Source organism: Schistocerca nitens, chromosome 1, assembly GCF_023898315.1.
Source record: "Schistocerca nitens isolate TAMUIC-IGC-003100 chromosome 1, iqSchNite1.1, whole genome shotgun sequence".
Classification (NCBI taxonomy): Eukaryota; Metazoa; Arthropoda; class Insecta; order Orthoptera; family Acrididae; genus Schistocerca; species Schistocerca nitens.
Genome location: NC_064614.1, coordinates 1,311,127,104 through 1,311,140,972, shown reverse-complemented (window position 1 = coordinate 1,311,140,972; position 13,869 = coordinate 1,311,127,104). Strand labels below are relative to the sequence as shown.

The window sequence follows — 13,869 nt, the reverse complement described above, 5'->3', positions numbered from 1 at the left end:
GCCAAAACTGGAACAAGGTCCCAGAGTGAGATCAAATTCCCGTCAGATGCCATACACCGTTTCCTACTGGTATTGCCACTGATTTAACCTTAATATACTACGGGCCCCTTGAACAAAAAACTGTGGCCAGTACTTGAAAGAAAGCTCAAGATACACCCATCAACAAGAGGGGTAGCATTTGTGATCCACAAAGCTACAACCAATATTGTTGACATCCAGACCCTGTCTGTTGTCAAATGTTGGAACATAACCTGAGCTCAAATGTAACGAGGTCTCTCAAACAGAATAATCTAATCCACAGCACAGGTCATTAATTGTATAAACATCAGTACTGCAGAACTCAAATCACACTTTTCTCACATGAAATCTATACATTGAGGCAATCAGGTGAATTCAGTATTGCTTGACATCTGCAAACCATTTGACACAGAGCTACACCAACTCTTATTAATGAAAGCATGATCGTACAGTGTAGAAAACAAAATTTGCGGCCAGATTAAGGATTTATTATTGGAGAGACTGCAGCATGTTATCTCAAATGGAGTCATCAACTGACGAAAGAAGCTAGGAACGAACTAAGAAAGTGCTCATGAAGCAAAACCTGATATCAAAATGTACAAGAACACCCACTTCTCAGTCTACAGCACTAGACTCTTTTTACATACTTTCTACCTGAAATGTTTCATAGCATACATGTATTTACGTTGCCACTAAATATCATAAAGATATTTCACACAAATGTGACAATATGAGTTTCTCTCAATATCTGCATTTCTCCCTACCACATATTGTCTACACTACATGTGAGCAATATGACAAACAAAATATTTTAAGAACAACGTTACAGATGCTTGTCAGTTTCCTGCAAAGTTGCAAACACTAAATTTTTTGTTACCAATTGCAGGGACCGAGACAATAAGTGGGCGTAAAAGTTGTATCTTATTTGATGCAAGGAATTATTCTGATGAGGCGGTAGTCTTTTGTCAGCATACTGAAAAACTGCAATGATCTGACAGTTCCGTCATAGTACCTCTAAATTGTCTGACACATAGTTTGTAACAAGGAAAATGTAAACAATCCTTAAACATGCACAGACTGGTGGGAATTTCTCAATTAACCACAATACAGTGGAGAGTGCAGGACAGTCTAAGTCTGTGGGCACGCAGAGGCTAGAGTTCTACATCCAGGCAGTATGGTGATCACTGCTAGATCTACATTGTCTACTATACATGACTGGACAGTCTGTGTCAAATGACATTATTTACTGTATTTCATATAAAGAAAGTTATTTACAACAATTTTTATTGGATATACCACATAAAAATTATGTACAACAAGAATATGACTACTAAACAAATGAAAAACAATATTATTTTGAAAGTTTCAGGCAAATTAAAACTGTTTGCCAGGCCAAGACTTCAGCTCAGGACATTTGCCTACCTGCCTTGCTGTGAGGGTGGATCATGAGTCACACTTGGATATCTCAGTTGACAGAGCGCATTCCCGTGAAAGGCAGAGGTCCCAAGTCCGAGGCTCATTCCAGCTCTTCACACTCCACTGTTGTTGTTGTGGTCTTCAGTCCTGAGACTGGTTTGATGCAGCTCTCCATGCTACTCTATCCTGTGCAAGCTTCTTCATCTCTCAGTACCTACTGCAACCTACATCCTTCTGAATCTGCTTAGTGTATTGATCTCTTGGTCTCCCTCTACGATTTTTACCCTCCACGCTGCCCTCCAATGCTAAATTTGTGATCCCTTGATGCCTCAAAACATGTCCTACCAACCGATCCCTTCTTCTAGTCAAGTTGTGCCACACTGCCATGTCAAAATTTCATTCTGGTATGATATTTTGGCCCGTCACTTGGGTCACTATTGAAAAATAGTGAAAGCGTAAAGAAGGTCGTCTTTAAGCCATAAAAGTGAGCAGTCTTGCCAACGTGAAGACAACAGTTATTAATTAATAAAATTCAAGTAATTTATGTTCGATACTGTAAAGTAAAGTATAATGGGTGCTGTTTCAAGGCCAGTGCAATTTTTGTAATAACTGAATGATTCTCACGGCAGATGGCTGCACATCCCTCAAGGCAGTGTGTTGCTTTAGAGCAACAACAGCATGCACAGAGGCATTAAACTGACATTTTCCCTGTGCTCCATACACAATTGGATTAGGAAGAAACCAGGTAGGCCTAATGAACCAGCACCATGTTCCCAGTATTTCACAGTAGCTTTGAGAATACGTATGTGTATGTAAGCAAGTCCTCATTCACAGTTCCATCTTTCAAACTGTCAAGAAAATCTGTCTCTCAAAGACAAGCAAAGCCAATGCTGAAACAAGGTATCCTTAGTATTTCAAACTCAGTAGAACTTGTAAATAAAATAAAAGCTTTACCCATGCCCTATAGTGCTGTTATTACTTTCAGGTCTCTGAAGTTTATTTTTCAACATACCATAGAGGACTGTTTACTGCAGTGCATATTTGATGTCCAGAACCGGATGTCTTGAGACTGGTCACTCAAACATGCTTACATGGATGTACTCTAAGTTTCAAGAAACTGTGTACAGTTAGACGGCTTTGTTATGGAGACCTCTTCTAGTAGAAATTTTCATGGACCACTTTTAATCTTAAAACTTCTTTTAAGAAAAGAACCTCTGAGTGCAAATATTAAACTCTGGTCCAAATGTGTAGATGATGTTGTATGTGGCAAGGCATAATGTAACTCATTCCTTTGCAACTATATTGGCTAAATACAAACACAGCTGAAGGTCGCTGAGATATGCTTTCACACCTGCTGCTGAGTGATGTTTAGATATCATCTACAGTTACATGTCTCTCACTTGGCAAAGCGAAGACGAAAGGTACTGTAAACATGAACATCTGGTATTCATTTAAAACTAAACGATATTCAGCCCAATATATCTCGGCTCTAAACTTCACTTGAGTTCCATACAAATCGATGTCTTCCCACAGTACGCATCCCATTCCCTTCGGAAGTTTTTCTATTGTATTGTTTTTTAATTTGTGATTTTCCATGTATTCCCAATTGTTATATTTTCCGTGGTTCTACCATATGTACATCTTCTCCCGGGTAAGGTGTAATTTTCTTACTGATATACAGTTTAGTTACCGAACCTCCATGCCATTAGCAGTTACTAATGAAATGTCAGGCGTTTACAGTATTTCTTTTTGGTCATATTATGACACACACACATTTCCTTTTCAATGTGTGGTCTTGTTTTATGATATTCTCTTTTCAAATCTATTTAGTGTTTATGTTTACCTATGGCTAGATTTTGTTTAAGAAAAATAAAAATAAACTCCATGTTGAGATATGATTATCGATGTTGTGTAATACTTCTCGATAGTAATCACTGAGACAATTACATAGCCAAAAATCGGTCACTAATTAATGAATTAATCCTGTAGAACATCCATATTTTTGTGCTCTCCTTTCATAAATAAATTCTACGAAGCAGCGTTGGAAGAATCAACGAATACGAACTTCAGAAGCTATCACAGCATTACAAAAAGATCACGTATTGTACCTATTCCTCAGAAACACCTTTTCGTTCATTGTACATATGTTACGTACCGGTACTTCGTATATTTTCATTCTGTAATGTTATACGGAAAAAAAGTTCTGAGGTAACTCAACTTCAAGAAACAAAGTCTTCATTACTCAAAAACGTGCTGTAAATCTGCAGGTGCTCAATCACGGCCGTTTTGTAGACATGAAAACTCCAATGTGACTCTTCGTCATGAAATTAAAGCCATACACATGCAGTCACTGTTTTAAAACGAAGATGCTCCCGCATGACATTTTGACTAAGAAAAAAGTTTTGCGGACTCGGAAGTGTTACAATGTTTGCTACTTGAACGAATCACTAGTGTCTCTTGATATAAAGCGACTGATCGACCCAAGAGTAAAATACACAACTTGCAATGGCCTGGAAAAGATAACTGAAAAAATACAAAGGCTAGTTATTTATTTGAAAATAAAGTTTATGCGGAAGGTACCAATTTGCAATTATACAACTCCTTCGATGAGATTTTACAGAAGGCACTGGACGCAATGTGGTACTTACTACTCACACCTATCGTCAAGCTGCTGTCAGCTACATATGAAATGCAGCCAACTTGTTGCTCATGGAAGCACACATTGGTAAGTAGCCGGGACTGTTTTTCGAAGTCAGATGCTGCGGCGACCAACCTGATGTATTCCTCGGGAAATTCGCTTGAGGATTGGCGATACTTCCACGTCTGTCGAAAGAAAAATTATTCTCCACATTCGAGAAGTTCTCTTGCCGGATATCACTAACAGCATTCACGTTCCTCGTCGCGTGCGAAGCGTTACAATTTTCTGTTTGTCGAAAAGCAGCTGTGAAGTCTTCGTCTGACACGAAAGGAGGTGGTGCGTAAGATGATGCAGTTACTGGTGCATAATTTGTGCACACATCTGCGGGAGAAATCGCAGGCTTTGTCGCTAAGAGCTCCACACTAACGAAAGGATTACGAATGAGTTTTATTGGATCGTCGTAAATGAAATCTAATTTCCGCGACGCGTCTAACTTGCAACTGCGCTCGGGCTCTTTGAACGTCACTTTGCACAGTTCATTTCCTGAGGAGGGCTGAAATGAGCTAAGAGACAAGTCGCAGGTCGTGTTGTGTACCAATATTTTGTTTGCTGCAAGTCGGGTCTGTTGCCACAACTCGAACGCTCTGCCGTTCTGAGGTTTACCAGCCTCCAGGGAAGACAGGTGCTGCTCCAGCGCGTCCAGCAGACTGTCGGGCACGTGCCTCAGATCACACACGCTGCCCGAGCTCAGGCCTGCCGTCTCGCAAAACTTAATAAAGTCCGGGATCCACTCCAACCTAACGAGGAAATTTTTGTACAAAGTCAGTGCATTCTCACACTGTTTCTTTCTCATGTCGAAGTACCTCCGCAAGAGATTTATTACGCCCTCGTTGTAGAAAACGAAGAGGCGAATGAGGTCTCTGAAAAGTAAATTCACCGCCATGACTATTATTCCGTTGCTCAGGTCGTCAGCAGAGCAGCCGAAATTCAGCAGGGCGTCCAACACGTCTTGCACCAACGTCAGCATCTCTAAGAAAGCTTCGTCACTCATCGTGGCGAATGTGGAGGCGTCTTTCCCCCATTGCACCTTGCAAAAGTCGAACACTACCGTTCTATACACAGACACTTTCCTGTTCAAGTATTTGGCATACCTCCGAATATAGGGTGACATGGCGAAACCGTAAGTGCCATTTCTGTCCAAGAACTGGTCCAGTTCGAATGTGATCGTGGACGAGGCCAAATAATGTAAGAAGCGCTCGCTCCCATGAATGAGAATGTAGTGCGTCGTGATGAGGGCTTTGAAGACGACGATCCAGCTAGAGCTGTGTGCACGTTCGGCCAGTACATTTGCTAGCTCGCCTATTTGCACATTGGGTTTGTTGGTACAATAGATGAGGTAGTCCAAGTGCTTCTTCTTCGGTGGGATAGGTTGGTCGGTTGTCGCCTTACACACTGTCTTTGGCACGTCTTGACCTGTCAGAGTGTAACGGGCAGCCAATAGTCGGTCTGTAATGGATTGGCTTCTAGACTTCCACATAACTGAGACTGGAGAATTTCACTAGTAGCGGACTGAAGTAAACACAAAAACTAATGTAATTCACATACTTTCATAGTTAACTTAGTATTTCATTATTGCTAATGCAGACAGCATTCTGAAACAGGAAAGTACGCCAGTTTCTTGCCAAACTCTGGATAATACATTTTGATACTCTCCAGAGATTCTAAAATCATCTTAAATAAGGAAGTTGCATAATAACAATTTCTCTGCTATATAAATTGCACAATACAGTCACGTGATACTTCAGTGATTATATTATCCTCTTGCCGAGAAAGAGAAAGATATCAAATTAAGTCGAAGATATAAAACTTCACCAGTGTATTACTACCTCTTTGATCATCGAATACTATTGGGGAAGCCAGCTAATAACAGCTCAATACCTTAGCATTAAGCTCACTGGATAATAATCGTGGAGGTATAAAGTATCTTACCTAACCACAACCAAAGAGGTAAAACTTTTTTTTTACTTTATTTATTATTTGCGTGGGTAACGGTCGTTGTAATTACGACGATAAATAATCACTCGCACTGCCATCACTCACTACGAATACTTTTATTTCCGCAGCGTATACACGATGCGTGTAGCATAGAGCGCGGCTGTAGATAACACAAGAACCGATCTGGCAAAGATACAGTTGTTCTCGCTGAGGTAGGGCAGCGTTATTATTGGGAGGGGGGGATGTAGAGCCAGTGGTTCTTCGTCCCCACAGCTTCTAGTTGTGGTGTCACCGCCAGACACCACACTTGCTAGGTGGTAGCCTTTAAATCGGCCGCGCTCCATTAGTATACGCCGGACCCGCGTGTCGCCACTGTCAGTAATTGCAGACCGAGCGCCACCACACGGCAGGTCTAGAGAGACGTCCTGGCACTCGCCCCAGTTATACAGCCGACTTTGCCTGAGATGGATTACTGACAAATACGCTCTCATTTGCCGAGACGATAGTTAGCATAGCCTTCAGCTACATTTGCTACGACCTAGCAAGGCGCCGTATTCAATTGATATTGAGATTCTATTAATGTATCATCAAGCGCGATGTTCTACAAATGTGGATTAAAGTTAAGTATTCCAGAAGCTACGTACTTTTCTTTATAGCATTCATTACGTATCCTGTTTCAGACCTCACGCCAGTCTGCGTGAGTTTAAGCGCGTGCCTTTCGGCTTCCTGTCATTGTGTCTAGGCTGTCTTGTCTAGACACAACACTAGTATATAAAGTTTTTAGCCATCAGAATTCATATGTATTGGTACATAAATACAGAGCAAGGTAATATTTGTCTTCAGATCGAAATTGTACAAAGATACAATTGACAGCTAACCACTTAGTTGTTAATTCTGTTCTTTGGTTAACTTCAGTGGTAACAACTGCATTTAAATTGGACTTAAAGTAATTGTAACCTACTTGATACTAACAAACATCGTGAGTAGTATTTAGTAACTGTGTTTCTTGCTTGTATTCTAGAATTCTTTTCCTGCAGAAAGATGCTCCATTGTCATGTTTTGGCAGAGGAATTTGCAACATTAAATAATCCAGCTATATAACACATTAAGCAAGTACCTTACGGTTTCTACTTGAAATCTGATGCAAAAAAACTAACAAAGTCGAAGATACAACACTTATGCAATGTACAAAATCTTTCCTGTCGAAATACTGATGTAGCAAGTACAAGACGGGAACGAAAGAGAATGCATTGAAAGCAATGGTTGCTAGTGTACTTCAATGAACTGCTACAATCTGTCTGATTTCAAATGTGCTGTAATGCTTATATGAAGAATTTTGCCTCGGATAAACGCCAGAAACTTCAAATACAGTATTTAAAAAGTTGTGAACATACAGGTACTGAAAATGTGCGTTAAAAAATTAACCCTACATGTGTGTATGGAGGAAGTGCTCTGCAAACAATACTCAGCTACAAAAACTAGCAAAAAAACATCCCATTGCTCCAAAGATATTGATTGAACTATACAGGATAATCAGGAAAATCTGCCACCACTTTATAAGAGCTGTCAACGAAGTACAGGACAAGTATACGGGTAAAGGCCAATTCACACTAGCTGTCACGTCATGTCAAAACTTCCAAGTGCATTTCAAATGGCGGCGTCCACACAGGCATTCAACAGATCATCGCACCACGTCACATCAAGGTTTTCCAGGAATAAAGTTTTGATAGTGGCGTCGTCTGTTTGTATCAGAAGTTAACGTATCTTCGCACCCTTGTGTTATAGTAGAGGATTTTGTGCTTTCGTTTCTTCTTAATTTTTATTTTATCATTGTGCTGTGTTTTCGTGACAAATTGCGGGTCTAGTGCAGCAGGGGATACAACCCGTCGGCTTTGAACAATGACGTCATTCCTTAGTCATAGATCGTAATGTCTTCACTTCGAGGCATAGATAATAAAGCAGTTCTGTGTTCTAATAAGCACTATCATTAAAATAATTGAATGTCAATCTAAAAGCGATCGCTTGATATTCGGTACATCATTAAACGTGTGATTTAATTAACTTAATTGTTTGTTTTTTATTCGGATGGTACTTAATATTTTTCGTAGCGATATTCAGGTAATGTGGATTATTAATTTTTTTATTATAGAACAATTTGTAGTGTATTGAATTTAGATCTCTATCGACAGGCGCCTGTACTAACAGCATAGAGGGGTACTGGTCAGCGGTAAAATCACTCATAGGGAAAGGGAAACGCCAAATTTCAACTCTTCAAAGCCATCTAGATGATTATTCTTGGAGACAAAGCATTCCGTGGACATATTGCTCGTTTAAATGTTTCATTAAACATGTGGGCAAAATGTACCATCCCAAACATCTCAGTTAATTTCAGGAGGAAGGGGAGGGATGGGGGGTTGGTGAATGTCTGTGTGTGTGTGTGTGTGTGTGTGTGTGTGTGTGTGTGTGTATGGGAGAGAGAGAGAGATATTTCGTAATGTGTTTGTTGTGAGTGTGGGTATCTGATTTTCATTACTGTCTGTTTAGGCGAGCTTCCGTTATTCGTCGATATTTCCGTGTGGTAAGTTCTCTTTTCCATTTCCTTATTTATCTATATTTCACTATTTTGCCATACTTCACTTTCTTATTCCACCAATATGTGTATTTCCGTGTTGCGAAGTACGTAACAGAAATTTGGGAGCTGGCGATCTTTTTTCGTTTTCCAGCTCTAGTATCAGCATGACATTTTCGAATGTGTACTTCCGAAACCCCCATCACAACAACATCTTCACTTCGCCTTTACACTGACGACACAACTATAATTTGTATCCCGTACTTCACTTCGCCTTTACACTGACACTATATATGTCAATTCGCGAGCAAGATAAAAATGTTGCGTATAGCTATATAGCTCAACATACGAATGGGATACTATTAGCGTCCAAGGCACAGTAGCTGATAAGTGTTTTTTAGCTTTTTAAAAAAAATCTCACGACATAGAATAAACTGATCCTACTTTATTAAGCAATCAATAAAAAAACGAATCTGAAACATAACAGCAGAAGCGAAAATGGTAAACTGCAAATAGAATAGATTAGCCATGCATAACGCCCACCCACCTCCCCAGGAGTCGGAACTCCCGCACCCGTTAGAATATACACATGCTTCAGTAGCTGATAAGTGTTTTTTGGCTTTTAAGAAAAAAATCTCACTCGATAGAATAAACTGATCCTAAGATACAGATGCTTCAGTAGCTGATAAGTGTTTTTTTGGCTTTAAAAAAAAAATCTCACGAGATAGAATAAACTGATCCTACTTTATTAAGCAATCAATAAAAAAACTAAACTAAAACATAACAGCAAAAGCTGTTTTAGTTTAGTTTTTTTATTGATTGCTTAATAAAGTAGGATCAGTTTATTCTATCTCGTGAGATTTTTTTTAAAGCCAAAAAAAAAAACTTATCAGCTACTGAAGTGAGTTACAACACTAAGAAGAATCGTTTCTCGGCTTTTGACAAGATATTGCTTAATAAAGTAGGATCAGTTTATTCTATCTCGTGAGATTTTTTTTTTAAAGCCAAAAAACACTTATCAGCTACTGAAGGCAGCTACAACACTAAGAAGAATCGCTTCTCGGCTTTTGACGAGATCAATGTTTATCTCTCTCGCATTCCTTTGTTTCTCAACATTCTCCTCAGCTGTTTCATCTTTGTAATACATGATCTCTGGCGACTTGTGACGTCATTGTTCAAAGCCGATGGGTTGTATCCCCTGCTGCACTAGACCCCAAATTGCAAATGCCCCGTTACGAGTTGGATAGTTTTTCATTGAGTGTTCTTCCACAAGCGAGATCAGATATGCGAAAGAGAAAATTTATTTATGTTTTACAATAACAGAACAGAGCTGTCACCATCACTGTATATAAATAAGAACGTAAGCTGATGAGGTAACTTCGAGTGAAAAGTCAGTTCTAATGAAGCAGAAAAATAGACATGTTTATTATGTTATCAGTTACGTAAGGAAAAAACATAATGGATACGGTATCAGGCTCTAGCTATTCCCTTGCAAATATTGTTTGATGTTTTTGTATGTATATATTTTCGCTTGCAAATAAGTGTCGATATTTTTGAATGTTGTTTCGCTACTCAGCACTTTACCACACAAAACTAGTCAATAATGTAACTTATTAAGTTTGCTTTGGCTGTTAATAAACTTTATCGTTGCTAGTTCCTCAATTCCGATACTATACCACGACTTTTTGCATCATGGATTGTAATTCATAGCCTGACTTTCACCACTCAGTCCTGCTTTAAGCAAATTGACATGATGTGACATTATGGGCAATGTGAATACAATGGCTGTGCATGGTACTGATGCAGTGTTGCACAACCCCCAATAATTATGTGTCCTCCTATACTCTTTTGATTTAGCAAGATTAATATATACCACGAAATGTGTTACAGTCAACGATATTTGGTCATCCAGCACCCTACTGCCTCGTAATGGTGTAAGTGATGTGGAGTGACATGGTCTTAAGTGGTGTTGATGAAATGAGTGGAGCCCTGAGCTATATCCGGATGGCTAAAAGAGCCAGACGCAGATGGAAATGCTATCTGACATTAAGTCGAAGTAAAAGATTGGGTCGCCACCAATTATAGCCACATGACAAACAAGAGGTTCGACTGAGTCGGAAAATTAATTAATTTAGTCGTAAGAAAAAACTCCTAAAAGAACATTAATTGTAATGTTACTCATAAAAAATGGGATGCAATTATCAATATGATCCAGCGATTGTTCACATGACTCAAATACTAAAATAAAGTGAAAAGTGTGTGAACAATGTGAATAAGAGCAGCTTGAAGCAACATTCCTGAAAACAAGATCAATTCTAAAGAATTTGTTTTAAATAAAAAGGGAACACTAATTATTGGACCTGTGTGCATGGAAACGCACTGGATGGGCAAACAAGGAAACTAGAAGGTTAATGGCGTAGGTAAAGGAGACGTAACATTGGTACCCTGGATAAGACTTGAAACAAAATTATTTATTTCTTAAGACATTGATATAACACATCTATATAACTGCTGTTGCCTGGTAACTACGTACGATTGCTTATGAAACGCTGTACAATTCACAACAGAGTCTCTTAATTTAGAATTGTGGTCGTTATTAGGGGGGGGGGTCAGGAAAAGTTTAATACTCGTATTCAGACCCACATTCACTCAAAGAACAGGAAGGATGACCCCAACATCAACATGAAACTAAGCTAAGAGATTTGTTCCAATGTGTTTAGAAATAATTTAAAAAAAGAGTAAATCTCAATATCACAGTTGCATTTAAAGTTGAACCTCGGTTTGGAGAAACTGCCTCAACGAGTGCCACACATACAAGCTTACATGCTTAACATGAAATCACAAACCACAAATACAATTGAACAATACAGACAGCATATATTTAATGTTCCAAAATCAGAGCAATAAGCAAACTCTAGGACAGAGAAGTGGGCCAAGGGAAAGTTAGGCTCACAGTTAACTCATGTGGTCATGTGGTTTGCGGAAACACAATTTCTACGTACTGTGGCCAAATTTTGGCAAAATTAAACCACACAGCCACGAACAATTAACATATTTCAGAGAACACATTTGAATAGCAAAGGGTAATGGCAGAGGGCAAACAAACTCTAATATTAACCCATGTGGATGGTGTCCGACTGACATATAGTAATGAAACAAAGAAAATTCACAAAGAGGCAAAAATTATCAAGGTTCGGAAAAGATTAGAATGTACATACACGCAGTCGCAGACATGCAAAACATTCATACCAAACCCAGGGCACACTCCTTACGTGAGATCACTTCAACATATGTAACACCTTTCTGCTATGATCTTCTTACAGACCAAAGTCTGCATTAGAAATCAAACTGAAAATCTGCAAAAGCCTTGCATTCCCTTCTGCGACCCAAAAAACAATCTCTATATGACAAAGGCGAGGCCAAAAGCTGCACAAGGTGCAAGTTCAATAGACTGAATTACAAAAAGCTCCCCTCTCGCTATGAGACAAAGCTTCACATGGTTAAATCAACTCACCCCTCTTCGAAGAGACCTAGGTTACGGACCCTTGGAGAGTTGGATACAGACAGCTTATCTCCCACTAAAACTTCTCCCACACAACCACGTGGCCAGGAAAACCCAGAGATGATGCTTCTGCCACCAACCTAACACCGGCAACTTTCCCACCGAGTGATCGAAGCTCTTTGCTTACCTGTAAACTACAAGGGTTGGCCATTCTGTAAGACTACCGCTGATTGTCTGCAATAGACTAAACAACCGTACAGTAAAATGAAATACACCAACATTCATTCACTCACGCATGCCAGAGAGTTTTGGAATAGGAGAACAAGACATAAACATGTTATGGAATCATAGTCGTTGAGTTGGGTTACATGTAAAACATGGAAGACTTAGAATTGCGTTATAGACGCATTTACAAGTCTGAAAAGAACCAACATAACAAGCAAATGATGCTTAATAATCGTAGAAAGAAATAGGCTGCATTTATATTGAATCATAGCTCAGTCTTCTCTGATACGAACTTTAGCAATGAAAACACTAGAATTGCTCTGTAGGATGCCAAGTGCACTGGAAAGCAAATAAAATGATAATGAAAGGTGATTATAGGATCCTTTCAACACACCTAAAACCTCTACTAGGCTCGAAGCAATGTCAGGGAATTTGCATTCCTATGGCAGCTCCTCGGTGACAGTGCAGCCGCTGTACATCGAGCACAGGCTAATCCAGGCCTGCTCATAGCACCGGATAGCACGGTAGACAGTGACATCACAGAGTGTGGCAGTCGAGGTTCAAACCTCATCTAAATCTACTTCTACATGATTACTCAGCAATTCACAGTTAAGTGCCTGGCAGAGGGTTCATCGAACCACTTTCATACTACTTTTCTACCATTCCATTCTCGAATGGCGCGTGGGAAAAAGGAACACCTAAATCTTTCTGTTCGAGCTCTGAATTCTCTTATTTTATTATTGTGATCATTTCTCCCTTTGTAGGTGGGTGTCAACAAAATATTTTTCCATTCAGAAGAGAAAGTTTGTGATTGAAATTTCGTAAATAGATCTCGCCGCAAAGAAAGCCGCCTTTGTTTCAGTGACTGCCACCCCAACTAGTGTATCATATCAGTGACATTCTCTCCCTCTGTTGCGCAATAACACCAAATGAGCTGCCCTTCTTTGCACTTTTTCTATGTCCTCCATCAATCTACCAGGTAAGGATCTCACACTGCACAGCAGTATTCCAGCTGAGGACAGACAAGAGTAATGTAGGCTGTCTCTTTAGTGGGTTTGTCGCATCTTCTAAGTGTTCTGTCGACAAACTGCAGTCTTTGTTTCGCCTTCCCCACAATATTATCTATGTGGTCTTTCCAATTTAAATTGCTCGTATTTGTAATTCCTAAGTATTTAGTCGAATTGACAGGCCTTAGATTTGTGCAATTTATCGTATACCCCAAATTTATCGGATTCCTTTCAGTACCCATGTGAAAGATCTCGCACTTTTCTTTGTTTAGTGCCACTTGCCACTTTTCGCACCACACAGAAATTCTGTCTACATCATTTTGTAATTGGAACTGATCGTTCAATGATTTTACTAGATGGTAAATTACAGCGTCATCTGCAAACAATCTAAGGAGGCTGCTCAGATTATCACCTAGATCATTTATGTGAATCAGGAACAGCAGAGGGCCTATGACACAACCTTGCGGAATTCCAGATATCACTTCCGTCACTACGAACC

The 13,869-nt window shown here is 39.5% G+C and overlaps 1 protein-coding gene across 1 annotated transcript; it reads right to left on the bottom strand.

Moving 5' to 3' along the window:
- Positions 1-4,112: 4,112 nt before the first annotated feature.
- LOC126234335 (phosphatidylinositol-binding clathrin assembly protein-like) lies at positions 4,113-5,123 on the bottom strand. Its single transcript, XM_049943022.1, has one exon. It carries the CDS (start codon positions 5,121-5,123, stop codon positions 4,113-4,115), a length of 1,011 nt encoding a protein of 336 aa, XP_049798979.1.
- Positions 5,124-13,869: the final 8,746 nt, after the last annotated feature.

What these genes read in the sequence shown, in the direction of transcription:
- LOC126234335 (XM_049943022.1), bottom strand. Translation starts at nt 5,123, where the DNA reads ATGAGTGACGAAGCTTTCTTAGAGATGCTGACGTTGGTGCAAGACGTG.